The sequence below is a fragment of the Oryctolagus cuniculus genome, chromosome 11, assembly GCF_051225735.1.
Source record: "Oryctolagus cuniculus isolate XC-2025 breed Fujian yellow rabbit chromosome 11, ASM5122573v1, whole genome shotgun sequence".
Classification (NCBI taxonomy): domain Eukaryota; kingdom Metazoa; phylum Chordata; class Mammalia; order Lagomorpha; family Leporidae; genus Oryctolagus; species Oryctolagus cuniculus.
In genome coordinates this window covers 60039527-60067175 of record NC_142877.1, presented here as the reverse complement: position 1 = coordinate 60067175, position 27649 = coordinate 60039527, and the positions used below count along the sequence as shown (strand labels likewise).

Sequence of the window (27649 nt, the reverse complement as noted above, 5' to 3'; positions counted from 1 at the left end):
TTAATTTTTTTAAAGGTTTATTTATTTTATTAACTTGAAAGACAGAGAGAAGGAGAGACAGAGAGAGACATCAGCTGGTTCACTCCCCAAATGTCCACAATGGCCAGGGCTGGGCCACGCTGAAGCCAGGAGCCACGAGCTTCCTCCAGGTCTCCCATGCTGGTGCAGGGGCCCAAGCATTTGGGCCATCCCTCGATGCTTTCCCAGGTGCATTAGCAGGGAGCTGGATTGGAAGTGGAGCAGCCAGGACTGGAACTGGCACCCATGTGGGATGCTGGCACTGCAGACTGTGGCTTAACCTGTCATGCCACAGTGCTGGCCCTCTCCTTAAAATTTTGCCCACCAGGTTTGTGTCTCACTTCACTTTAATCCAGTCCCTGAGGACTGGAGGGAAGGAGGGGGGATGTGGAGGAGGGGAGGAGCCAGGCGGGGTAGGGGTGGGGTGATACCAGAAGCCCTCCTTAGATTAAGGTCTCCTAAAGTCCCAGGTGGGATACCTCTGGAAGCCCCCAGCTCCAATATGCAGTCCCGCGGGAGGTCCCTCTCTGATGCTCTCCTCAGGCACATCTGTCACAGGGGCCTCTTACACGGGTGGGAGGGGTTATAAGCTGAGCAAACACAGACATCACGTCCCCCAGAGGACACAGGGGGTTTGCGCAAACTCGGCCTTGGGCTGCAGACGGTATTGACCGCATGGTTCTGGACTGTCCAGTCACAGGGAGCAGATGGCTGGGGAAGGCAGACAAAGGTCTGAAGAGGACTCAGTCTCCAGCAAATGCCGCCCTCTCCTCACCCCAGCCCTTCCTCTTCCCACTCAAGCGGCCCTGTCCAGTTGGAGCTTCCAGCAGGACTCCTGGACGGAGTCTTGGGGGTGGGTGAGAGGAAGGTGAAGGGGTTTCCGGCAGCCAGCCCTGAGCACGGTGCTGCCTCCCAGCACGTGTGTGCCGTCAGGCTGCCTGCCTGCTCGGGGACTGGCTGTCCGTCTCTCTCATCTCCTGGAATGAGTGCAGAGGGAGGAGAGGGGCAGGTGAAACCTAGGTCTTTATCAGCTGTGAGACCATCAGTGATGGCCCTGGGGAGGCTTGAAGATATGCGAGCCAGGCCTGAGGAGTCCCAGGTGAAGATCGAGCTGAGCAGGCAGGACAGGAAGGCTCTGTGTCATCCTGGGTGTCATCAAGGTCCTGGCAGGACACTGAAGGTCCCCTCAGTTGTCTAGTTCTTCTTCATCGAGGTGACTTGGTGCAGGAATTCGTTACAGAGGTAGAGCCAGGGTTAAGGGGACCAACAAGGGGCGTGGAGGCACTGAGGGACCAGCAAAAGTGGAAAGCCATTAGGATCCCCTAGTGGTGATGAAACAACGCCAGCAGAATGCAGGCAAAGCTAAAACTGTGGCAGGACGTAGCCAGGCAGGAGGCACTAGGTCACCGCATAGCAATAGTCACATAGAACCAGGGCACCCAGAGAGGGAACAGGAATAAGAAGTACCCTGACCTCTGTCCTGCCTCTCCTGTGGTCCCCTGCCTGTGTCTCCCCTTAGTCAAACCCAGCAAGAAGCCCTAGGGCAGGGCAGCCCAGGTAAGTCAGCCCCTAAGTGCACAGCACAGGACAGAGAAGGACAAAGAATAGTTGAGGGCATGCGGAGAGAACATTGGCAGCCCACCTAGGCAAGTTAGCAGGACAGAAGCTCAAGACACAGAGGTGGTGAACCCCACCTTGGAGAATGACCTAATCTTTGGTGAATCCAAGGGATGGGGCTCTGGAGACCCAGAAAAATCAGGAGAAGGGGCTGGGTCAACTCACCCTGGAGTGGGGGCCTTCTAGTGGGCAGGGCTGGGAGACAGAGTGGGCTATGGGGTGGTTAAAGCTGAGTTAAAGGTATCTTTGCCTAGGAACCAGACTGCACTGCTCATGGCTGTAGGTGGATCAGAGTTCCCGGATGGGGGTGAGCATGTGAGACTTGCTGGACGGACCATGCCGTGAGAGAGAGACTTGTGATCATGAAGATGGCCCTGTGGTTCTTCTTTGATGTAGCTCTCCTGAAGTCCAAGGTGGGATCCTTTCCATGGGTTGCTCAAGGGGTCTGCATCTGGACAGAGGCAGCGGCAGGGAAGGCCCTCTTTTAGGGGAAGAGCAGCTCTGAGGGTGTGTTTGGCACCCCACCCCACCCCTGGGTTGCCCACACCACACACACACTAGCTGCACCCACAGGCCTCTACCACCATGTCAGGTATGTCTGTCTTGACGATGTTGCTGTCCCTGTCATAGTAGAGCAGAGACAGAGGCCGCTGCACAGTGGGCACACAGCACGAGCCCCCTCCGGCCGTGCCTGTGGCTGTGTTGGCCTTGAGCAGGTTGAGCACTGCGGTGTGAAAGGAGGCAGCAATGCCAGGCATGCCAGCCACGTGCAGTGGGCACTGCCCTGTGCAGAAGTTCATCGCGTAGCCCTCGGGCTGGATGATCCAGTCATGCCAGCCAATTTCACGGAAGTCCACAAAGAACTCTTGTCGACAGCACATCTTGGACCCTGCCTGGCAGTCGACGCCTTGTCGTCGAACTCGGTGTCTGGCTCCAACCCTCACCCGGGCTGCCACGAAAGGCTTATGGGCAGCCGCAGCCAGGATGACTGAGCTCTGAGCTTCCCGGCCTTCAGGTATCAACTCCAGGGACAGGTGCCCCTGACTACAAGCAGCCTGAGCTTCAGGTCCCAGGAGCAGCTGGTGCCAGCCACTGGCACCTACCTCCAGCAGGTGCTGGGTAGCCAAAGTGAGGTTTGTGTCCCGTAAGCTCAGCACCAGGACCCTCACTGTCGTAGTCCAGGTGGTATTGGGAGGGAGTTGCACAAAGAACATGAGTCTGGCCTGCTGGACCTCCGCGCCGCCCACAGTTCTGTCAGAGAAGTGGAAATCGAGACGAGTGCGGTTGATGTCGGAGAGGCCTGTGGATACAAGAGGCCTGTCACTGCGGCCATCCAAATGTCAGCTCTACCAACCACCTGCTCTTGGTTTCCAGCAAACTTGAACTCTGTGGCACTTGCTATGGTTTGAACGTGTCCCCTAAAATTCATGGGTTGGAAATTTGATCCCAAATGCAGTGGTATCAGGAGGTGTTTGGGTCTTGGGGGCACTGCCCTCACAAATGGATTAAAGTCCTTTAGAAAACCAAGAGCACCCCCTCCCCCAGCCTTTATCCTTTTGCATGGATGGTGCACCAAGAAGGCCCTCACCAGCTGCCAGCCCTTGGATCTTGGCCTTCCCAGCCTCTAGAACCATGAGCTAAGAAATTTTTGTTCATGGCCAACTGACTTGGTCGGTGGTATTCTGTGACAGCGGCTCATACACACTCAGACAGCATTGTTGACTACCCTTTCCTTGAAAATCGTTCCTCTCGTGTTTCCATGACACAGCAATTATAATTCTTCCTTGGTTTTCTCTGCTATCTTTCCTTTTTTTTTTTTTTTTTTTTTTTTTTTTTTTTTTTTTTTTTGACAGGCAGAGTGGACAGTGAGAGAGAGAGACAGAGAGAAAGGTCTTCCTTTGCCGTTGGTTCACCCTCCAATGGCCGCCGCTGCAGCCGGCGCACCGCGCTGATCCTGGCAGGAGCCAGGAGCCAGGTGCTTTTCCTGGTCTCCCATGGGGTGCAGGGCCCAAGCACCTGGGCCATCCTCCACTGCACTCCCTGGCCATAGCAGAGAGCTGGCCTGGAAGAGGGGCAACCGGGACAGAATCCGGCGCCCCAACCGGGACTAGAACCCGGTGTGCCGGCGCCGCAAGGTGGAGGATTAGCCTATTGAGCCACGGCGCCGGCTCTGCTATCTTTCCTTTCTCTGATCATCCTTCCAGGCAAGAGTTCTCTAAAGTCTGTCTTGTATGAAAAATTTTTTATTTACTTGAAAATGGGAGGGAGAGAGGGAAGGAGAGGGGTTGGGGGAGAGAGAGAGAGAGAAAGAGAGAGAGAGAGAGAGAAAGAGAGAGAGAGAGAGAGAAAGAGAGAGAGAGAAAGAGAGAGAGAGAGAGGTCTTCCATCTCCCCCACATGCCCACAACAGCTGGAGCTGGGCCAGGACAAAGCCAGGAGCCTGGAACTTGATTTGGGTCTCCCATGGAAGTCACAGAGAGCCAAGTATCTGAGCTATCACTATTGCCTCTCAGGCTGTGCATTAGCAGAGAGCTGGAATCAGAAGAGGATAAGGGACTCAAACCGAGGTACTCTGATATAGGATGGGAGCATCCCAAGTGGCATTTTAACTGCTGCAACAAACAACTGCCCCTCCAAGGTCTGTCTTTGACCTTCATTTCCTTTCACTCTATGTTGAGGGGAGCTCTTATGAACATGGTCGGTCAGTCAGCATACTCTTTATGTTGGTGGCCATTGTGAATATCTGGACTGGACATACAGATTTGGTAGTCATTGTGCTTCAGGCCTAAATTTCTAATTGCTTAATTTTGTAAAATGAATGTTCTGCCAGCACATTAAAATCAATTTGTCCCAACCCCCCAATAATGGAATAATGGTGAAAGTTGTCCCTTGGGACACTCTTATCCCACATCAAAGTGCCTAGTTCAAGCCCCAGCTCCTCTGCTTCTGATCCAGTGTTCTGCTAATGAGCATCCTGGGAGGCAGAAGATGATGACTCAAGTAGTTGGGTCCTTACCATTTATATGGGAGACCTGAATTGAGTTCTAGGCTCCTGTTTTGCTTTGGCCCAGCACTGGCCAGTGCACACATTTGGGGAAGTAAATCAGTAGATGGAAGACCTCTCCCTCTCTCTTTTTTAAAGATTTATTTATTTATTTGAATGTCAGAGTTATACACAGAGAGAATGAAAGGCAGAGAGAGACAGAGAGAGAGAGAGAGAGAGAGAGAGAGAGAGAGAGAGAGGTCTTCCATCCGCTGCTTCACTCCACAGTTGGCTGCAACAGCCAGAGCTGTGCTGATCCAATTCCAGGAGCCAGGAGCTTCTTCCGGGTCTCCCACACGGGTGCAGGGGCCCAAGGACCTGGGCCATCTTCTACTGCTTTCCCAGGCCATAGCAGAGAGCTGGATCAGAAGTAGAGCAGCCAGGTCTCGAACCGGTGCCCATATGGGATGCCGGCACGGCAGCTGGCAGCTTTACCTGCTATGCCTCAGCACAGGCCCCTGGAAGACCTCTCTTTATGTCTCTCTGTCTCTGCCTTTCAAATAAAATGGAATAAAAAATTGGTAGTACTCCTACACTGCGTATCATCTCTAGAAATCCTGTGATCACCTCCTGTACTTTTCATCTAGTTCCTCATCAACATAGTTCTAATGTCTACATTTCTTTATATCCTCATTACATTTGCCCAATTTCTCCTCACCATCTCTCCTGTTTTATTGAAACATTTTCATTGGGTTTTTATTCGCTCTACTGTAATTGCTCGTGTCAAAGTCACCAACACCTTCCAAATCTATCTCGTTACATTCATCTTACTTGACCTTTAAGCAGTGTTTGACACAGTGAAGCACTTCCTCCTCCTTAAATATTTCCTTTTCTTGGCTTTGGTGGCTTTGACCAGTCCATCTTTGTCTCTTTTACTGACAGCTCTTCTTCCCTTGCCTGGCCTCTAAATGTCGGAGGTCCTAAGTTCCCTTCTCCTCTCTATGCATACTCTCCCAAGGCTGAACTCATCATTTCTCATGCCTTTCAATTCCGTCTATATGCTGATGGCTCTCAAAAATGAGTGCCGTGTATATCCCTGGCCCTGACCTCTCCTTGGGCTCCAGACTTGTATATCCAGCCACCTATCTACTATTCTACTTGAATATCCAATGATACCTCAAACTTTTCATACTCAGAGAACTCTAAGTTTACCTCCCCAATCCAAATCTATTCCTCCTCCAATCTTCCCCTTCCTTGTAAATGTATTACTTTAGCTCAAATCTTCATTGTCCTCATCCTTTCCTTTGAAATTACCTGAAAGAACTATCAACTCTACCCCAATTCATAATATAATTTCACTTCTCTTTACCTTCTCTATAACACATTGTTCCAATACACAATCATCTTTTTCTTGAAAGATAGCAATAGCTTCCTAAGTGGTCCACTCACCCTTCAAACCATTCTTCAGATATCAGCCACAGATAGAGCTAGAGAGAGAGAGAGAGTTTCCACTGGCTGGTTCACTCCCCAAATGTCTGAAACACTGGGGACTGGGCCAGGCCAAAGCCAGGAGCCAAGAACTCCATCTGGGTTTCTCACACCAGTAGGGCCTAAGTACATTGGCCATCACCTGCTGTCTCCAAGCTGGACCAGAAGCAGAGGTGGGACTCAAACCAGGCACTCTTGACATCGGATGTGAGCATCCCAAGTGGCAGCTTAACCTGCTACATGATAACGCCTGTTCCCAGACTAATCCTACTGTATGAGTCTGATCAGCTCTTTCTCCTCAGCTGAAACCCCTCCAAAGGCTTTCACTGATAATTGGATACAACCCAACTCCTGAAATGGGAAACTTATGTGCTTAGGTGGTTTGTCATTTAATTACTACACTCTTCCTTATCATAGACTCTTTTCTGTTTCCTGAACTACCACACATGAACCCATCCCATGGCCTTTTCACCTGCTTTTCTCTTTGCCATGATGTCTTTCCAAGATCTTTGATTAACTGACTCCTTTTTGGCATGCAGCTCAAACATCTCCGCAGAGGAGCCTCCTTGACTAGCCCTTAGGGACAGAAGATTGGCACAGTGGTTAAGACATCTGCATCCTATTCAGGAGTGCATGGTTTCAAGTCCTGGCTGGTTCTTGTCCAGTTTTCCACTAATGTGGACCCTGGGAGGCAATGGGTGATGGATCAAGTGCTTGGATCCCTGCCACCCACATGGGAGACACGTATTGATCTTCAGGTTCCTCATTTTAACCTGGCTCAGTTCCAGATGTTAGGGACAGCAGGGGAGTAACTCAAAGAATGGGAAATCTTTCCATCTATATCTTCTGTGTGTCTCTTTCTTTTTAAAGATTTTTTTTTGAAAGGCAGAGTTACATAGAGGGGGGGAGAGACAGAGAAATGTTCCATTTGGGGGTTCACTCCCCAGATGGCCACAACAGCCAGGGCTGGCCAGTCAGGCCAAAGCCAGGAATAAGGAGTTTCAACCGGGTCTCCCAAATGGGTGCGGGGGCATCCTTGGGCCATCTTCCGTTGTTTTTCCCAGGTCAGTAGCAGGGAGCTGGATTAGAAGTGGAGCAGCTGGAACTTGAACCAGCACCCATACAGAATGCTGGTGTCATAGGCAGAGGCTTTATCTGCTACTGATTAATGCTGACCCCCTTTTCAAATAAAAAATAAATATATTTTTAAAAAAGCAGTCCCCCATTCTACTTCCATCTCTCTAAGACATCATCCTGCTTAGCTTTAACTCTCTCAACAGTCACCAACAGTCTCTGTAATCTTGGTTCTTTGCTCATTTGTTTATTATGTTTGTGAGGGCCTTCAAAAAGTTCATGGAAAATGTGGATTATAAAAAATTATGCATAAATTTCAAATGTTTTGGGCCCCAAAACAAATTTATAGGGGTGGGCATTTTTCTTAGTGGTTGAAATGCAACATTTCCTATCAGAGTGTCTTGGTTCCATACCCAGCTCTGCTCCTCACTTCAACTTCCTGCTGATGCAGATCCTGGGCCGCAGCAATGGTGACTCAAGTGACTGGGTTCCTCTCACCCACATGGGTGACCTGGATGGGGTTCCCAGCGCCTGTCTTCAGTCTTGGCCCAGTCCTGACTGCTGCAGGCATTTGAGAACCTGTTGCTCTCGTTCTTTCTGCCTCACAAATAATTTTTTAAAATGTATCTTTTAATTCCATTTTCCATAAACTTTTAAAAATTATTTATTTATTTTGAGAGTCAGAGTTACAGAGAGAAAGGGAGACACACACACACACACACACACAGAGAGAGAGAGATAGAGAGAGAGAGAATCTTTCACCTGCTGGTTCACTCCTCAGATGGTTGCAATGGCCAGGGTTGGGCCAGGTCAAAACCAGGAGCCAGGAGGTTTATCCAGGACTCCCACATGGGTGGCAGGGGCCCAAACACTTGAGACATCTTCTGTTGCTTTTCCCAAGCCATTAGGAGGGAGCTGGATCAGAAGTGGAGCAAGCTGGGACATGAACCAGTGCTCATATGGGATGCTGGCATTACAGGCAGTGACTTTACCAGCTACGCCAAAATGCCACACTTCACTCCCTGGCTTTAAAAAAAAAAAAAAAAAAGACTTATTTGAAAGGTAGAGTGACAAAGAGAGAGGGAGACACAAAGATATCTACCCACTTGTTCACTCTCCAAATGGCCTCAACAACCAGGACTGGGCCAGGCCAAAGCCAAGAATTAGAAACTCCATCCAGGTCTCCCATGGGGGTGGCAAAGGCCCAAGTCCTTGGGTCATTTTCTGCTGCTTTTTCAGGTTCATGAGCAGGGACCTGGATCAGAAATGGAAAAACATGGACTCAAAGCAGCACTCCAGAATGGTATGCTGGCATGAGAAGTAGTGGTTCAACTTGCTATGCCATGCCAGTCCCTCCACAAACTTTTTGAAGAACACTTGTACTTCTACCACTCCCTCCTCCCACAAGCTAGAATGTAAGCTCCATGAAGGCAGAGACTGTGCTTGTGTGGTTCGCCATTGTGCCCTTAGCACCTGGTATGTACTAGATACTCAATAAACATTTGTTGAGTGGTCTTTCAGTTCTTCCATTCTTCTTTTACACTGATATCAGAGTTATTTTTCAAAAACTTGGGTGGAGCCGGTGCCGCGGCTCACTAGGCTAATCCTCCGCCTTGCGACGCCGGCACACCGGGTTCTAGTCCCGGTTGGGGCACCGGTTCTGTCCCGGTTGCCCCTCTTCCAGGCCAGCTCTCTGCTGTGGCCCGGGAGTGCAGTGGAGGATGGCCCAAGTACTTGGGCCCTGCACCCCATGGGAGACCAGGAGAAGTACCTGGCTCCTGCCATCAGATCAGCGCGGTGCGCCGGCCATTGGAGGGTGAACCAACAGCAAAGGAAGATTTTTCTCTCTGTCTCTCTCTTTCACTGTCCACTCTGCCTGTCAAAAAAAAAAAAAATTAAAACAAAACAAAACAAAACAAAACCAAAAAAAAACTTGGGTGGAGGGGCCAGTGTTGTGGTGCAGTAGGTTAAGCCACCACTTGCTACATCAGCATGCCATATCAAAGTGCTGGTTCAAGCCCTAGTTGCTCCACTTCCAATCCAGCTTCCTGCCTTTTTGCGTGGGAAGGCAGCAGAAAATGGCCCAGGTATTTGGGCCCCTGCCATACAAGTGGGAAACCAAGATGGAGTTTCTGGCTCCTGGTTTCAGCCTGGCCCAGACCCAGCTGTTGTGGGCATTTGGGAAGTGAAACAGCAGATAGGAGATCTCTGTCTCTCCCTTTTTGTCACCCTACATTTCAAACAAATAAGTAAATCTAAAAAAAAAAAAAAAGACTTAGATGGGTCATAAAATTCATGGTCTCAAAAATCTCATTGGCAAATTAAGTCTAAACTTGTCTAGGAAGCAGTTAAATGTCTATTGTGGGGGCTGGTGCTGTGGTGTAGTGGGTAAAGCTGCCGCCTGCAGGCCGGCATCCCATATGGGCACTGGTTTGAGTCCCGGTTGCTCCACTTCCAATCCAGCTTTCTGCTGTGGCCTGGGAAAGCAACAGAAGATGGCCCAAGTCCTTGGGCCCCTGCACCCACATGGAAGACCCAGAAGAAGATCCTGGATCCTGCCTTCGGATGGGCACAGCTCCGATAGTTGTGGCCAACTAGGGAGTGAACCAGTGGATAGAAGATCTCTCTCTCTCTCTCTTTCTCTAACTCTTTCAAATAAATAAATAAATCTTTAAAAAATGCCTTATTTTTCTTTATCAAGTAAAGGGTGCTTTATTGTGGGAATGCAACTGATACTTTCATGAGCATAAAAAGGCAGGAAATGAAGTTCAAACAGTCATTATTTGAATAAGGCTGTTTACAGATGTGAGGGCCAACACGATCTCTCTCATCTCTGTCTCTCCATGAAAATACATTTTATACTTCTTTCTGTGGATCTACGTCTGCCTCCTTGTCAGTTTTCTCAGGTCCCAAAATCATGACGCCAGGTCATGAGTTGCAGACTTTCCCCTCAGCTTCTCCTGGTTAAGTGAGCTGATCATCCAGTGTCTCAATTCCAAAATCCTAGTCTGAATGGCCCAACTAATCTCCTGCGAGGTCATGCTAGCGTGCTACAGTTAGAACCTCTTGAGTTACTCCAGTTATGGGATGCAGACATGTGATCAGCAGGGCCTGTCGTAGGCCATTCATTACCTTGTTGACCCTCAGGGACCAACACCTCCCAATATTTATAGCTTTGTGCTGTCCTTTCCCACATCAAATCTGGTCTTGGTCATGTGATGTGATTTAGCCAATGAGACAATTAGCAAGACTAGTGTGTACAAAAACTTGCTGGGTATCCATATATTCAGGTTTCTTACTCAAGGAAGCTGCTCACAGTGCTGCAAAGAAACCTAGGCTCAGATAGGTGTTTAACCAAGTAGTTAACATGCCCAAATCTGGGCTGGCTTTTGACACAATGGGTTAAGCTTCTGCTTGTGACACCAGCATTCCATGTTTGAGTGTTTATCTGAGTCCTAGCTCTTCTGCCTCTAATCCAACTTCCTGCTAATGTACCTAAGAAGGTAGTGGAAAACGGCCCAAGTACTTGGACCCTTGTCCAAGTGGGAGACCTGGATTGAGTTCCTGGCTCCTAGTTTCTGACTGGCCTAGCCCTGGCTGTTGCAGTCATCTGGGGAGTGAACCAGCAGATAATCTCTCACTTTCTCTCTGCTGCTCTGCCTTTCAAATAGATAAATAAAAAGTTTTAAATAAAAAATCCTGGACTAGTACACTGAAAATGGACCCAAAGTAACAAAAACAACCATAACAGAATGTTACTTATATATATAAAGACACCCACATCCCACATCAGAATGCTTGAGTTAGTTCCTGGCTTTGGCACCTGACTCCAGCTTCCTGCCAATACAGACCCTGGCAGGCAGTGGTGGCTCAAATAACTGAGTTCCTGCCATCTATGAGGGAGACCTGGATTGTGTTTCTGGCTCCTGGCTGTTGCTGGCATTTGGGGAGCGAACTACTGATTGGTAGCTCTCCTTACTGCTCTCTATGCCTTTCAAATAAATTTTAAACAGAAAAAGAAACTTAGGCTAGGCTACTAAGAGGGGAGAAGCCATGTAAAGGGAGACTTTAGAGTAACAGAGAACATCTTTGATATTCTAGTCCCATCTGAGAGCAGTTGCATGAGTGACCTCAACTGTATACATGGAGAGAACTGTCAGATAAGACCAGTCCAGCCACAATATCAAAAAAGTGAATTTCTTGCTTCAAGCATCTATGTGTTTTTTTTTTTTTTTTTTTTTTTTTTTTTTTTTTTGACAGGCAGAGTGGACAGTGAGAGAGAGAGACAGAGAGAAAGGTCTTCCTTTGCCGGTGGTTCACCCTCCAATGGCCGCCGCGGCCGGCGCGCTGCGGCCAGCGCACCGCGCTGATCCGATGGCAGGAGCCAGGAGTCAGGTGCTTTTCCTGGTCTCCCATGGGGTGCAGGGCCCAAGCACCTGGGCCATCCTCCACTGTACTCCCTGGCCACAGCAGAGAGCTGGCCTGGAAGAGGGGCAACCGGGACAGAATCCGGCGCCCGACCGGGACTAGAACCCGGTGTGCCGGCGCCGCTAGGCGGAGGATTAGCCTAGTGAGCCGCGGCGCCGGCTTATGTGTTGGTTTTTTTAATGTATATATTTATAAACACACATACACATACATTTCAATTAATTATTTTCATTTGAAAGGCAGAGAGAAACAGATTCAGACAGATCTCCCATTCAATGATTCACTCCTCACATGTCTGCAACACCTGGGACTGGGCCAGCCTGAAGCCAGGAGCCTGGCCCTCAATCCAGGTCTCCCTCGTGGTGGCAGGGATCTAAGTACTTGAGACACCACCTGCTACCTCCTCAGCTGCATTTTAGCAGGAAGCTGGATGGCAAGCAGAGCTGAGACTCAAACCCAGGTACTCTGATAAGGAATGCAGTTGTATATCAAGTGGTGCCCTAACTGTGTCAAATGCCCACTCCTGGTGTTACATTATAAATAACAGAAAAAGAAATCAGTATCAGAAGTGGGGTGCTGCCCAAACAAGACAGCCTTGGCATTGGCTTTGGGACTGAGTGGCAAGCAGAGGTTAGGGCAGAGAAGACTGTTCGTGAAGCTAAGAAGAGCAAAGGGAAACTGCTACAGGAAGCTGGAGGAAGGGGAACCTGTGGTGTGTGTTGGCTGTCACCCGTGGTGACTTGGGAGCCAGAAAAGATATCTAACAAAGTTGTGAATCTAGCTAGAGCTATTTCCTGGCGGAATGCTGAAAATGCCAATTGGCTTATTTTAGCTGCCTATGATAAGGCATTTCAGGAGAGAGATGAACTTAAAAAGGAATTGTTCAATTTTCAAACAGAATTTAGAGAAAATATTTCTAAAAGGACTTGCTAGGTTGAAAAATAAAATCCTTTTTCATACCTCCGCTCTCTGTCAAACCCAGTTCGCTGCCTGTAAAACACAATCTGGGCTCAGAGCAAAGATCAAAACAAAGAAAGGCTGACCTGTAAAACTGTTTGTTAAGATCTAACATCTTGTTGAGAACTAAAATTTAAAGTGAAATTCTGTAGATCCTCTCAAGTAGACAAAGGGATTTCTAAGAATCTGAAAGGTGTTGTCTTGTAACACTGACTCGTAGCCTAAAGAAGCATCTGTCTCATTAGAGAGGGGTGCCTTCTGTCTAATTGAGCAGACTGCAACTGATTATTCAGAAAGCCCGCGGGGTTTTAAAGAGAATTTTCATGGTGAGAGCAGCACCAGTTTGGATGAAAAGGGAACACAATTAAAAATGAAAAGAAGCTCTTGGGCCTCAACTTTTGGGGGGGGCAGGAAGCAAGGCTGAGTTTACTCAGCCACAAACACAGGCCATTTCCTGTTTAAAATGAAAGATGTGTGAGAAAGTAGAAAGGCTAGGGCTAGGAGTATGGGTCGACAAGCCCAGAAGAAGTGGTGAGCAGTGGGAAAATACAACCAGGGAAAACCAGGCCCTACACAAGGGAAGTCTGGGGCAGACGGAGGCACTTGCCTGGAGGGAGGTCAGAACTTATGCGTTAGTGACTACTCTGAGCCTCCTGCTCTCGCGTCCCCCACTTTGAGCAGAAGGATCTCATGAAGGTTATCGTGCCCATCCTTGCACTGATGTTAAGTGTATGGGAGGCAGAAAACTTCTATTTTTAGGACACAGGCAGTGGTGTATTGGTAAATATTTGACAACTGGCCCAGGAGGTGGGGTGGGGGAAGAAAGTAGTAAAGTCCCTGATTTGTAGTGTTTGTCCGTTTTGATGGTATAAATTCTCGCACCATATTTGATTTCAAGCTACTAATGTGACCGGACCTGAGCAATGGAAGAGCTCACCCTTGCAGCCCATGGAGATTTGTGGGTCCTACAGGGAAAAGGGCCGAGGTGATGAGGGCCAGGCTGTCTCTAAAGAAATGAAGTTCACCAGCATTCCAGCTGCTCATTGGTCAGGTGTGAGCTACCAGAAAGAGCTGGGGGTGAGAGCCTGGGGGTGAGAGCAGATTCCAGGGTGGGAGAGGATGGTTCAGGGGAGGGAGTCAGGATGGAGGTGGGTGAGGAAACATGCCCTTTCCTTGAAGGATCAGGTTTTGGGGAAGAGCTACAGACTGGGAACCCACCTGTCTCAGCAAAGCTGATGATCTCATAGTCCTGTCCCTTGACGTCCTCCAGAGGTGTTCCCCATGGAGGCCCACGGAGGCGCCGCAGTGCGGTCTTCAGAGCCGCTCTGGACACTGGCCGGCTCAGGAGCGGACGCTGGCTGAGGTGCAGCTTGTTCAAGATGCTTCTCTTGGCCAGTTCGAGAAGCAATTCCCGCTGGTTCTCAAGGTCCAAGGCAGGCCCCCCGCATGCTGGACACTGATCGCCACCTCTGGGAGTGGCCACTGTGGCCACAGCCAAGAACAGAGAAGCCAGGAGCAATGAGGAGGTCATTGCTGGGGGAGGGCCCTCCTCAAATCACACCAATTCAGGGTCTCAACAGCAGTGGTCTCAACTCCGTCCCAGCCGTCAGGGGCTCTGGAAGGAGCGTGTGTCCAGCTGGCACAACTCCTTTGTGGAGGGCATAGAGCAGCCAAACATCTGACATGGAAACGCAGCCAGCAACAGGTAGAATCTGGCAGATGAGTCAGTGAAAGTACAGAGTGTGGGAAGTGAGAAGTTGGTTTGTTTGGGGAAAGAAATGTCCCCGGGCCAATGCTGGGAGACAGCTGCCATCCATGTGAGCTGCCAGGCCTGGGGACAAAGGTTAGAGAGCTGAAATTCCTCCTCAGGATCACTGACTTTGCTGGGAGGCCTTGGGGGCATGGGCAGGGGAAGAGCAGAGGATTTAAGACTGGTGCCAAAGGTGTCCTTTGGGTCACTGTCACATCAGGAGCTGCATTCTTCCTTGCCCAGTGTTTTACCAATCCCGCGTCCCACGCCTCAGCCTCTCTCCCGGTGCTGTCATTTTGAGCCATCTTTGCTACCCCTTTGTGGGTTTTGTCGGGGTGGGGGACGGACCATCCATTATGAAGTGACTTAGGTTACACACATCTTCACGGGCAAGACTGACATTGAGAAGGGACTTGAGATCCAGATGCGCTCACCCTTTGGGGTTTGTTCTGCCCAGGAAAAGGTGTTTTGAGATTTCTCAGAATTCTCAGCTCTCTCCATCAAAGATCCTGAGTGGTGAATCTCAAGGGCAAAGCCTCTGTCCCCACAGCAAGGGTTTACCTGGGGGGGGGGGCAGGGCAGGAGCACAGGTTTTTCACTTTTGTCCCTTCCTCTTGCTAGCTGTGTGTCCCCCGGCATGTTACTGGATTTCTTCATTGAAGGAATGAGAGAATGACAGAACGCTTACTAGGATTTCACTTTCTAAAACTTGAAATTTTCTGAATTCTGAAACATGCCTAGCCCTAGGATTTTGAATATGGAATTATAAGGCCTGTAATGATTATTCATTAGGGTTTTGAGAATTAAATAATCCTGTAAAACACTTATAACCATAGCCAGCACCCAGTGAGTGCTTAATCAAATTTTATGATTCCTGCTACATAAGTTTAAGAACCAGAGTACCTGCACCTCTGCACGTGATGAAACCTGGCCAATGGTTACCCTTCTGTTTTCCCAGACTCCCTTTGCAAGTGCCTTCCGTAGTGCACTCACTTAGCAAGTTGTCTCTGCCACTGGCTGTTACTTCACAAGCACAGTGCCTGGTCTATAATGCAGGTGCCTAAACCTTATTTATTTACTTATTTATTCAGAGGCAAAGAGAGAGAGAGAGAGAGAGAGAGAGAGAGAGGGAGGGAGGGAAGGAGGGAAGGAGGGAGGGAGAGGTCCTCCCCACCTCTGTTCACTCCCCAAGTGTCCTCAATGGCCAGGGCTGGGCCAGGAGCCAAGAGCTTCATCCAGGTCTCCCACGTGGGCCACACAGTGGCCCAAGCACCTAGGCCATCTTCTGCTGCTCTTCCCAACCATTAGCAGGAAGCTAAATTGGAAAGAGAGCAGCCAGGACACAAACTGGTGCCCATATGGGATGCTGACATCGCAGACTGGGGCTTTACCGGCTATGTTACACCACCGGCCCCTTAAACCATATTTATTATTAATGAGTAAATGTTATAGTCCAGTCTGCTTTTCAGAGGTTACACCAAAGTCATATTGATTTTTTTGAATATCATAGTCTTTCAACTCTTCTCTATAGGGGTCATGATAGATTTCTTAGTTTTCAGCATTATATATTGTTAAAAATGGCAATTTTATGGATATCATTCATGTACCATAAAATTTACATTTTTTTTTCCTTTTTGTTTGAGTGGCAGAGAGACACAGAGAGCTCTCACTTGCTGATCCACTCCCCAAATGCCTACAACAGCTGGCGCTGGGCCAGGCTGAAAACGGGAATCAGGAACTCAACCCAGATTACCCACATGGACAGCAGCCATCCAAGTACGTGCGCCATCACCTGCTACTTCCCAGGGTGTACTTTAGTAGGATGCTGGAATCCGAAGCAGAGCCAGGTAGTCTGATCTGGGAAATGACCATCCCAACTGGTGTTTTAACTGCTAGGCCCGATGCACAATTCAGTGTTTTTGAGTTTATTCAGTGAGTTCAGAGTGTACAATTTAGTATAATTCAGTGGTCTTGAGTCTATTCGACCTGTGTAATCAATACCACTATCTAATTTAAAAACAGTTTTGGAGAGCAGGTATCAGCCTAGCAGTTCAGATGCCCACATCCCAGCCTGCAGTACCTGGGTTCAACACTTGACTCTGGCTGCTGACTCTAGTTTCCTACTAATGCAGATCCGAGAGGCAGCAGTGATGACTCAAGTGGTTGGGCCCCTGTCGCTCATGTGGGAGACCTGGACTGATTTCAGCTTGGCCTGGTCTTGGCCATTGTAGGCATTTGGGGAGTCCATTTGCAGATGGGACCTCTCTGCCTCTAAAAAAAAAAAAGCAAAATTAAACGCATGAGTTTATTTTGGTGCCAGTTTTTTTTTCATAGCATGTGGAAAATATGTATTATGAAAACTGTGCATGGATTTCAAAAATTTCTTTGCATGAAAACAAATTTACTCTTTTTTTCTTTTTATTTATTTGAGGTAGAGCTATAGACAGTGAGAGAAAGACAGAAAGGTCTCCCTTCCGTTGGTTCACTCCTCAAATGGCTGCTACAGCTGGCGCTGCACCAGGAGCCAGCTGCTTCTTCCTGGTCTCCCATGTGGGTGCAAGGGGCCCAAGCACTTGGGCCATCCTCCACTGCCACAGCAGAGAGCTAGACTGGAAGAGCAACTGGGACTAGAAATGGCACCCATATGGGATGCTGGCACCGCAGGCGGAGGATTATCCAAGTGAGCCACAGTGCCAGCCCTCCAAATTTATTCTTTAAATTCCCTTTTTTTATGAACATTTTGAGTACCTCTCAGTACATACATAATACAAATATTGGCTATTATTTTCTCCTGGACATTACTGCTTCTTGCCCCCAACTTGAACTTAGTAGAACTTGAAGGAAAGATGAATTTCATACCTCTATGATTTTGCTGGAATCTGCATTCTAACCTCTCTGGTAAACTCCTATTTATATTCTACAAGGTTAGCTGAAATTTCAGCTGTGGTTTCTCTGTAGCTTACTGTGTATCTTCCCCCTAAGAACGAACTGTGCTGTCTTTTGTTTTCATAACACATTGCAATCTCTCTATTAAAGCACTTACACTGTACCATAATTATTATTTTTCTTCTTGCCTACCTCAGTTCCTGTCACATAGTAACTAATGGTTGAATTCTAGAGATTTAAGATTACAGTGCTTACTTGAGGAAGCTGGTTAGTGAATTATCCCAATACACATAGTCAATAACTAAGCTGATTCTGCTATAATGGATAGAATGGAGGAGGCTAGAAGTTTAAAATGACTTTTGAGAAAAAGAACTATACCTTAGAAAGGGGGTGATGCTAAGAATGTGATTTTAACAGGACAGCCTGAGTTCCTTCTAAGTCAGCTTCTTCATCCGAAAAATGGACATTTATCTACTGGAAGTACCTTTATCCACCTGTACAACAAATAAATATTGGGCATATGCTTCTTCTTGGGCGCGTAAATAAGAGGCTGTTTGAAAGTGCTAAGTTGAAATTAAAGGTCATCATTATTACCATTATATTAAAATCTGGAGTGGTTCTACCTGGCAGTGTGGACGTGTTTAAGGCGGACTAAGGAGCCCTGGGGTCCAGGAACTGGCGGCCTGACCCACCGGTGCAGGCGACGGGAGCGACAGAGGGCGAGCGCGGGCGCGAGCCAGTGCGCGCGCGCCCGGACTCAGAGAGCGGGAAGGCCGTGGCCGTCTGCCGGCGCCGAGAGGCGCACGCAGGGAGCAGGAACGCGCGGAACGCAGGACGCGGTGACGACTACGCCGGACGTGGTGACGCAGCGCGCAGGCCGCAGCGGGGGGCGGACTCTGGGCCTTTCTTCCCCTTCTGATTTTCCCCCTCCCCCCTTTTCTCCCTCTCCGGGTCTGGTTCCCCCTTTTATTCCCCTCACCCCCCTCCTTCCCAAGCCCCTTCCCCCTCCCCCGCCCCAGTCCCCCTGCTCCCCCGCCCTGGGCCCGGGGGAAACCCCCGCCGAGAAGAGCCCGCCCCTAGAAGCGCGCCGCCGCCGGCCGTCGGGGCCGAGCCGCAGCCGAGGGGCCGTGGGCCCGGGCGGCGGGCGGAGACGCGGGCGCCCTTCCCGCTACGGCCCGCGTGAGGTGAGGCCACCTCCTGGCCGAGGGGGCGGGCGGCCCGGGCGGCCCTTGGGGAGGGGGCGTGGCAGCCGCGCGGGCGGGCAGGCGGGCGGGCGGAGGCCCTTCGGCCTGGGTTCCCCACGCTGGAGCTGCGGGGTCCCCGGGGCGGTGGGTCAGGGCCGGAGCCCGCCGGAAAGCACTTGCCCTTGGCCGGAGACCCCCCGAGTGTGCGCGAGGAGCGCAGGCGAGAAGCGGGGGCCTTGGGGCGGAGGGCGGGGGGCGGCGCCACCTGTGGCCTGTGCGATGGGACCTAAAAACTGTTGCGCCCCTGTGGTACTTGGGGAGACTGGCTCCATGTGGTTCTTGGGTGCCCGATTTCCTCTGAACATTGGGAAAACGGCACGGAGAGATGGCCGAGCTTCTTCCTGGAGCACAGATTCGAGTTGGCACAAACAGGGTGATGTTTCTGGAGCTTAAAAAGTTGGGCCTACGCTAAGCCCCTCACTCACTCTTGAGCCCCTGAAAACTTATCAGATGGGTTTCCCGTAGAGCCTGCACTCGCGAGCAGTGGTGACCATTAGCCTATTACTTGCAGCGAATATCTACTTATTCAGACTGAATTGTTCTTGGATAATGTGAGAAGTAACTGACAACAGCCCCAGGGCTGCATTCAAAGCAGAGAAAGAAAAGTGGGACAGTTTATGTTCAGATCGATTCCAAGTGGATGGAATGTCCTTGTATTTTTTTTTTTTTTTTTCAAATAGACTTACCTGAAACAGGTTAATAGCCTTGTCTGTTGTTGGTAGGTGACGTGGAGAATCTGAGGAAGCGGGAGGTGACAGGTTCTCTGTAGGCACGTCGCAAATTCTGGCGTCTTGCTGGATTTTCAGTCAGATCGACACTTGAATCAATTTGTGGCTCCTCTTCCTCGCATCAGCCCCTCCCCAGCCCCCTTCTTCCTTCAGTACTTTCTCTCCCTTCCGGAGCTTGGGGCGGGAAGACCCAAAAGTTTAAGTAGCATAGGAGGTGATAGGTTATTTCAGTTCATTTTTTAATTGTGTCTTTCTTCCCCTGTTCTATATCAATAGAACAGAGAAACTTTTCTTGAAAGTCTGATACACTCTGTCACAGAAGCTGAAATTCACAGTTACAGTTCTAGTGGTTTTGGTGTCCACTAAATTATCAGCAGAACGTCACAGTTAAAAATAATTATTTCAAAAATTTTTAAGATTTATTTTTAGGCAGAGACAGTGCTCCCATCCACTGATTCACTTCCCGGATGCACACAATGACTTTGGCTCCCTCCTGAGAGCCAGGAACCAGGGTGTGCATTAGGAGGAAGCTGGAGTCAGGTGTGAGACCCAGGTACTCCAGTGAGATCCCAGTGGCTTAACTGCTAGTCTAAATGCCCACTTCAAGACATTTTTTAAAAACTTGCCTAACAAAAATAATGAGCCTTGGGCCGGTGTTGTGGTGCAGAGTATTCAGCCACCACTTGTGGAGCCAGCATCCCATATCAGCTGGTTTGAGTCCCAGTTGTTCTGCTTCCAATCCAGCTAAGGTGCCTGGGAAGGCAGCAGAGGATGGCCCACATTCGTGGCTTCTGGTTTTGGCCTGTTCCAGCCCTAGTTATTGTGGCCTTCTGGGGAGTGAAGGAGCTAAGGAAAGAAAGACCTCACTAACACCCCTTTTCCCTCCTCACCAATTCTCTCCTCCCTCTCCTCTGCCTTTTAAACAAATTAAATTTTAAAAAAATCCAGATATAAGGCACCAACTTTTTCTTTCTTTCTTTCTTTTTTCTTTTTTTTTTTTTTATGGGAAGATGTCAGAAGAGGTAATGGCTTCTTTTCTTTTTCTGGGTAAAAATCAGTCTTCACAATTGCCTGGATCTGTAGCACTCCAGCCTGCACAAGGATCCCTTGGCTGTTCTTGAGCATAGGAGGCACTCTCTGCTCCAGGGATTATGCAGTTGTTCCCGCTTCCTGGATCACCTTTTCTTTATAAAGCTGTCCCCCGCACTTCCTTCAGTTCCTTCTGTACTCAAATGTCGCTGTTGACATATCCTTGGCTACCTAAATTGCAAAGCCTTTCCCCCACATACATGTACATAATTCCCTATCCCACTTCTCTGCTTAAGTTTTCTTCTTACTTCTTAGTAATTTTTAACATAATGTATATTTTCATCTCACCCGTTAGGGAAGGACTTCAGGAGGGCAGATAGGAGAGTCCTTCAAAAAGTTCGTGGAAAAAATGGAATCAAAAATTATTTTGGTGTCCAAAAAAACTGAAATCTATGAAATCTATGCTTTTTTTTTTCCATAATGCACATGTCCATGAACTTTCTGAAGACCCCCTCATTTTTATTAATTGCTTTGTCTTCAGCATTTAGCATAGCAGTTGACATGTAGTTAAGTGTGCAACAAATTTATTGACTGAATAGGTAAGGAGGAAGGGTTTTCATTCTTGAACTCTGATCTTGTCGTCATGACTTTCTGATTTTGATTGGCTGTTCTTGGACGTGTGGGATAGGATTTTACTAGGATTTTGTAAGGTACTCATTGGAACTTGTTGAAGTATTTATCTGTCAGTTCTTGGGACATGTCTGTTGACAAAGATCTTGTGTTTTCAGGTTATTGAATGAAAGTACTCTGAAGGCAGAGGAGGATGGAGTGTGGAAATCTGTAGTATTGGTGATTTTTTTGTTTTTAAGATGTATTAATTTGAAAGGCAAAGTGGCAGGAAGAGAGGAAAGAAAGGGGAAAGAGACCATCTTCCATTCTCAGTGGCTGCAACAGCCTTGTCTGGACCAGACTGAAGCCAGGAGCCAGGAACTCCATTCTGGTCTCCAACATGGGTGGTAGGGGCCCAAGCACTTGGGCTGTCTATCTTCTGCTGCCTTCCCAGGAGCATTAGCAGGTAGCTGGAATGGAAGCCGAGTAGCTGGGACTTGAATTGTCCCTGCAACATGGGATGGGAGTGTTGCAACCTGCTGCACCAGAATACTGGCCCTAGTGTTTGTGGTGTTATCACAGACCTCACGTGGCTAGAATTTTTACCTCATTCAAACTCTTCAGGTTTGTTCACAGATATCGCCATCCTTGCTGCTTTGGTCCAGAGAGCTAAGCAGGTTGGTTCCACCTTGAGTTTTTCATTAGTGTGAAATATTAGTATTTATAGTTGTGGCCCTGTGGATTGTCCTCCCTACTCCCCTGTTCATGGAGAGACAGTTGACCTCAAAAATGTAAAAATAGCGTTCTCTGGCCGGCGCCGCGGCTCACTAGGCTAATCCTCCGCCTTGCGGCGCCGGCACACCGGGTTCTAGTCCCGGTAGGGACGCCGGATTCTGTCCCAGTTGCCCCTCTTCTAGACCAGCTCTCTGCTGTGGCCAGGGAGTGCAGTGGAGGATGGCCCAAGTGCCTGGGCCCTGCACCCCATGGGAGACCAGGAGAAGCACCTGGCTCCTGCCCATCGGATCAGCGCGGTGCGCCGGCTGCGGTGCCCACTGGAGGGTGAACCAATGGCAAAAGGAAGACCTTTCTCTCTGTCTCTCTCTCACTGTCCACTCTGCTTGTCAAAAAAAAAAAAAAAAAAAAAAATATATATATATATATATAGCGTTCTCTTACAATACTAGAGTGACTTTTAATTTCTTTTTTTTAATAAAGTTTTTTTTTTTTTATTCGTTTGAAAGGCAGAGTTATAGAGAGCAAGAGATAGAGAGAGAGGGCTCTTCCATCCCCTGGGTCACTCCCCAAATGGCCATAATGGCTGGGGCTGTGCCAGGCCGAAGCCAGGAGCCCCGAGCTTCTTCCAGGTCTACCATGTGGGTGCAGAGGCCCAAGCATTTGGGCCATCCGTTGCTGCTTTCCCCATGCTCATTAGCAGGGAGCTGGATCAGAAATGGAGCAGTCAAGTTTCTGACTGGTGCCCATATGGGATGCCAGCTTTGCAGGTGGCAGCTTAACCTGCCACACCACACCACCAACCCCAAGTTTTCATTTCTAGAGAATGTGATCCTTTTGGTCCTTTTTCACAGATTCATTTTAGGTATCATTGTTTGTAGCTAAATTAATCTCTATTAAATTTTGGAGTAAAAGGAGAAGGCCTCTTGAGTCCTGGGGGTTATCCCTCATTTATTTTTTCCTTTCTTGTTTCTTGGTTGGTGCATTTATTACCTTCATTGACCTTCTGGCTGGGGTGACCTGGATGAGGTTTCTCTTTGGGGCTGTCGTGGCTGCTCTTCTCCAGCTTAGCAAGGCAGAGGGGTTGACGTGTGCTTTTAACACTTTGTAGGAATGCTGGTGTCAAGGCTAAGGCTTTTACTTAAACCTTTGCCAGAACGCTGAAAGCTGCCAAGTCTATGGGGGACAGTTCATATGAGGTGAAAGAATCGGGGCTCTGTATGCATTTGACTGATTTGGTTCTGATACTGTTAGTGTAAAGAAGTAACAGCATTAGAAGTGTAATAGTGGTTGTTTTGTGAATAATTTCAAACACAGGTTGATAAACTTCTGTTGGACCGCTTTAAGTCCTTTTATGAAGATTCTAGGGGAAGTTTTTCTTAGGACCCAGGACTGCTTAAGCATCTCTGTCATCTCTTCAACTTCTAAAAGATAATACTGAGTACGACAATGCTTCTGTGTCGATAACAGTTTCTGAATGACTGCTGTGCTTCTTCTTAAACTCATAAGAAAAGTTTTCTGGGAGAAGTCAGTTTTTGTGGAACAGGGAAAAAGTGTTGCATTTTGGTTACATGGTCCTAATAAGTGCAAAGGAGAGAATTTTGTGGGAAAAAATTATACACACACACACACACACACATATTTGAAGGTTTTTCTGTGCTTCTTTGTGAGATTGGATAAGAGACTCCGAGTTTCCCTCTGTGGAATGTGTTGCTGATTTACAAGCAAGAAATATAACTAGACTCATGGCTTGAAGATGTGTGCATGAATACATTTGGTGGGGTCTAATTTTAGAGACTTCTTCATCCACAGTGGCCTTAGTATTTTCCTTCAGCTGTATGCTTACCCTCTGTGTAGAAAACATTCCACGTAACAGTCTTTCAGTGACTAACTTTCGGTTGCTAATTTGGTAGTGTAGCACCTGTTCCATCTCTGCCTTACTCTGTTCATTCCTGTCAGTAAATTTGAGTCTATGTCTGAAGGCAGATACACATAGGAAAGATTTCTTAACCTTGATCTATTTTGATTCCTCTTTGAGTTTTTTAGATTTTCTTAGCATATTTTCTCCAGCACTTGAAAAAAAAATGAATGTTGAAAGCCTATAATTATGATAATCTGCAGTAATTCCATCTTTTTGGCTTGGGGATTATGAAAAGAAAGATTCTGGGATTCTTCCTGAATCTGGGTTTTCTTTTTGCTTTTCTTGCAGGATCTCTTGTAAGTTGTTCAGTCCATTTGTTTGAGCCTGTACTGGGAAAGCTGTTTCACCTTTGTTTTTGACAGTGCAGTTTCCAGAGTTCTTTCTAGTGCTTTAAGGAGGGAAAAAAAAAATCTGATCAAATTAGGAACCTCATGCAAGAGATGAGAGAACAGGGAGGTGCTGGCACTGTGGCCCAGCGGATTAAAGTCTTGACCTGCAGCACCAGCGGCATCCCGTATGGGTGCCAGTTCAAGATTTGGCTGCTCCACTTCCCATCCAGCCCCCTGCTCATGTGCCTGGGAAAGCACCACATGGGAGATCCAAAAGAAGCTCCTGGCTCCTGGCTCTTGGCTTTGGATTGGCTCAGCTTTGGCTGTTGTGGCCATTTGAGGAGTAAACCAGCGGATGGAAGACCACTCTCTCTCTCTACCTCTCTCTACCTCTCTCTGTAACTCTTTCCTTCAAATAAATAAAATAAATCCTTTAAAAAAAGAGAGAATACAGAGAAGGGTCCGAAAGCCTGAAGCAGTTATGTGTTCCAATAAAAAGCAGTTTTGGTAGTTTTAGTTTTTATTTTTATTTGTTCATTGTTAAAGATTTATTTGCTTACTTATTTGAAAGTCAGAATTGTGAGAGAGAGAGGGAGACACAGAGAGAGGTCTTCTATCCTCTGGTTCACTCCCCAAATGGCCACAGTGGCTGGGGCTGGGCCAGGCTGAAGCCAGGAGCCAGGAACTTGTTCCAGGGCTCCCACCTGGGTGGCAGGGGCTGTATAGAAAAGAGAAACTTAATGGTTTGAGGCATATGTTCTAGAGATATATGTTTTAGATTGTGATTTTGCCAGCTGTTTTGCTCATCCTAGAACAGTACTTGAAGAGATCATTTTTTTTTGAGTGTTGATTTGGGACAACAAATGAAACCCTGAACTGAGTTTTGTCCCATGCTGCCTCTGTCATCAAAGTTTTACCTTTCTCATTGTCCTGTTGCCTGCAGCTATATGTTTATTGTCCCTTTTAATTCTCCTTTTCCCTTCAGAGTTATTTAGTTTAAAAATATTCTTTTGTATTTTACTCTCCATGTTAGCAGTACTTTTGACTATGAAGAAATAAGAATGTTAAGAGAGTTTGCATTATGAATATTTTCCCTGAGTGGTAGTGCAGAAACATTTTAAAAAAACCTTTTTATTTGTGGCTGGCGCTGTGACACAGCAGGTTACAGCTGAGGCCTGCAGTGCAGGCATCCCATGTGGGTGCCAGTTCAAGTGCTGTCTGCTTCACTTCCAATCTAGCTCCCTGCTTATGTGCCTGGGAAATCAGCAGAAGATGGCCCAGGTCCTGCCATTCATGTGGAGACCCGGAAGAAGTTCCTGGCTTCTGGCTTCTGCCTTGCTCAACGCTGGTCTTTGTGGCCATTTGGAGAGTGAACCAGTGGATGGAAAATCTCTCTCTGTATCTCTCTCTGTAATTCTTCCTTTCAAATAAATAAATACATATATGTTTTAAAAGTTGCTTTATTTAAATTAAAATTTTCATTTTATTTGAAAAGCAGACAGATACACACACACACACACACACACACAAACACGCACGTCTTTCATCTGCTGGTTCACTTCCCAAATGCCAACAACCAGGACTGAGCCAGGTGGAAACTGGGAGCCAGGAACGCAATCTAGGTCTCCGATATGGGTGACAATGACCTGATTTGAACTATCACCTGCTGCCTCCAAGGGTGTGCATTAGCGGGAAGCTGGAATAGCACTCAGTTCTATGCACTGATATAGGATGGAGGTGCCCTAAGTGCGTCTTAACTGCTATGCCAAATACCTGCTCCCAAAAACACTTTTTCTTAATTTTTAATTAAGAATATATTATGACTGAAAAATTGAATAGATTAGAGCTAGAAGGACTGTTGAAGAAGTACAGATCTGTTCTGTTTGGTTTTTGCATAAGCGCTGTGAAGGAGTAAAATCAGAGCCCAGTAATTAAAACTTTGAGTTTTTAATTCTGAAGTTTGTGAAGCTTTGTCTAGTTACCCTCACTAACTGCTGTATCTGTGTCTTCATGTGTGAAATGAGATTGATGATCTGTTTTCTTTCAGGGTAGAGGAAAACTGACTTTGGGTTAAGGACGGTAATACATCTTGATATAGGTATTGACTTAAAATGTAAATACTTGAGATTGAAGCTGCACTTAACGGATTCTATTCTGGCTTCAATCTTTTACTCCTGTATTGTTTAAAAAAAGATTTATTTATTCAAAAGGCAGAGAGAGAGGTCTTCTATCCACTGGTTCAGTCTTCAAATGCAGCAGTCTTTAGAAGCAGCAGGGCTGGGCCAGACTGAAGCCAGAAGCTGGGAACTTACGTGGGTGGCAGGAACCCAAGTGCTTGGACCATCATCTGTTGCTTTCCCAGGCACGTTAGCTGGAAGCTGTACCAGAAGAAGAGTAGTTGGGAATCCTGTCCAATCTCAGATTACCAGTGTTGTCAACAGCAGTTTAACTTGCTGTGCTACAGTGCCCACCCTTCTACCTAACTTTAGTAGATAACACAAAAGAAGAACAGAAAAGTATCTGCAGATACTAGTGAACACATTTTATGAAAAGTTGAGATGTATTTACCTCTGTTTAGTGTCAATAGTCAGCAAACATAACCTGCCTTACAGGACAGTACATATTCAATATTATCAAATTACTAGCCTCTAAATGTTGCTCAGTGTTGATAAAATTGGGACTAGGGCTGGCATTTTGTGCAGCAGTTAAGATGTCCTTTGGACACCTGCATCCCATAAGGGGACAGCCTGTTGTGAGTCCCCACTTCACTTCAGATCCAGCTTCCTGCTAATGGGCACCATGAGAGGCAGCAGGTAGTGGTCCAACTACTTGGACACCAGGTAGAATACCTGGATGGAGTTCCTGGCTCTTTGCCATTGCAGCCATTTGTGTAGGAAAGCAGTGGATGGAAGATTTCACTCTCTTGCTCTTGTTCTCTCTGCCTCTCAGTAAAATAAATCTTTTTTATGAAAGTTCATAGAAAATGACATTGTTGAAAAATAGTGCTTGGATTTCAGAAATTTTTTGAACTATAAGAAACTTTCAGTCCATTTTCCATGAACTATTTAAAGCATCTTAATATGGTTAGCAGAATGAAGCCCTCTGGAAAGATACAAATTTGCAGTTAAGAATTGCAGGCATTCACTTGCCACTGTTTTGCTTGACCAACCCAGCTTTTTTCACTTCACACAGTTGCAGTCCTGTTAGTTTACCACTTCCCAACGCTGTGTGCTTATCATATAAAATGTTAGCTTAGAAATCAGAACAGCTGTCAGTATTAGTCTTAGAATAAGCATCATCTTTTGTGTTTTTTTTCCCAGGACAGAGCTGTGTTAGAATATTCTTTCCCAGTTTCTGGTTTCTATGCCTCTCTCTCTTTTTAAGATTTACTTACTTATTTTTTTAAAAAATATTTATTTATTTGAAAGGCAGAGAGAGAGAGAGAGATAGTTAGTTAGTTCTATCTGCTGGTTCACTCCCCAAATGTCCACAACAGCCAGGGCTGGGCCAGGCTGAAATCAGGAGCTTCTTCTGGGTCTCATTTGGATGGCAGGGACCCTATCCAAATGGACCATCTTCTGCTTTGCTTTCCCAGGCACATTAACAGGGAGCTGGATCAGAAGTGGAGTAGCCAAGACTCACACTGGTGCCCATATGAAATGTTGGTGTCTTGGGAGTCTTGGAATTTGTTAAGACATGAAATGTATGTGGGGTATGTGTGTGTACACGTTCATGCGTGTGGGGGAGGGGAGAGAATGTAATGCTAAATGAGAAGGATAAACCTTGGATAATTCTAATTCTGAGTTCTGTGCCAGGGTGAATGGTTATGAGGATTTATGAGTTAAGGAATACAGGAA

General features: G+C 47.4%; 2 protein-coding genes across 51 annotated transcripts in view; one reads left to right on the top strand and one right to left on the bottom strand.

Moving 5' to 3' along the window:
• On the bottom strand, positions 1-14267 carry INHBC (inhibin subunit beta C). The gene is made up of 2 exons (XM_002720908.6): positions 13783-14267; positions 1-2935 (listed from the first exon to the last, which is right to left on the bottom strand). The coding sequence occupies exons 1-2, from the start codon at positions 14093-14095 to the stop codon at positions 2193-2195; spliced, it is 1056 nt and encodes a 351-aa protein (XP_002720954.1). The 5' UTR covers positions 14096-14267; the 3' UTR covers positions 1-2192.
• Positions 14268-18062: 3795 nt separating this feature from the next.
• Positions 18063-27649, top strand: part of R3HDM2 (R3H domain containing 2) — a 176089-nt gene continuing 166502 nt past the window's right edge. For 27 of the 50 annotated variants that reach the window (XM_070052492.2, XM_070052481.2, XM_070052490.2 and 24 more), the window contains exon 1: positions 18092-18384. The gene's annotated coding sequence lies outside the window, so the exon portion shown is untranslated. Of the gene's footprint in view, positions 18385-27649 lie in introns of all 50 variants that reach the window. The other 23 variants (XM_089308580.1, XM_070052463.2, XM_089308576.1 and 20 more) reach the window with 4 other exon arrangements.

Coding starts and splice junctions, on each gene's coding strand:
- INHBC (XM_002720908.6), bottom strand. CDS start 14,095: ATGACCTCCTCATTGCTCCTGGCTTCTCTGTTCTTGGCTGTGGCCACA. Junction 2,936..13,782: donor CATCAGCTTTGCTGAGACAG/GTGGGTTCCCAG, acceptor TTGTATCCACAG/GCCTCTCCGACATCAACCGC.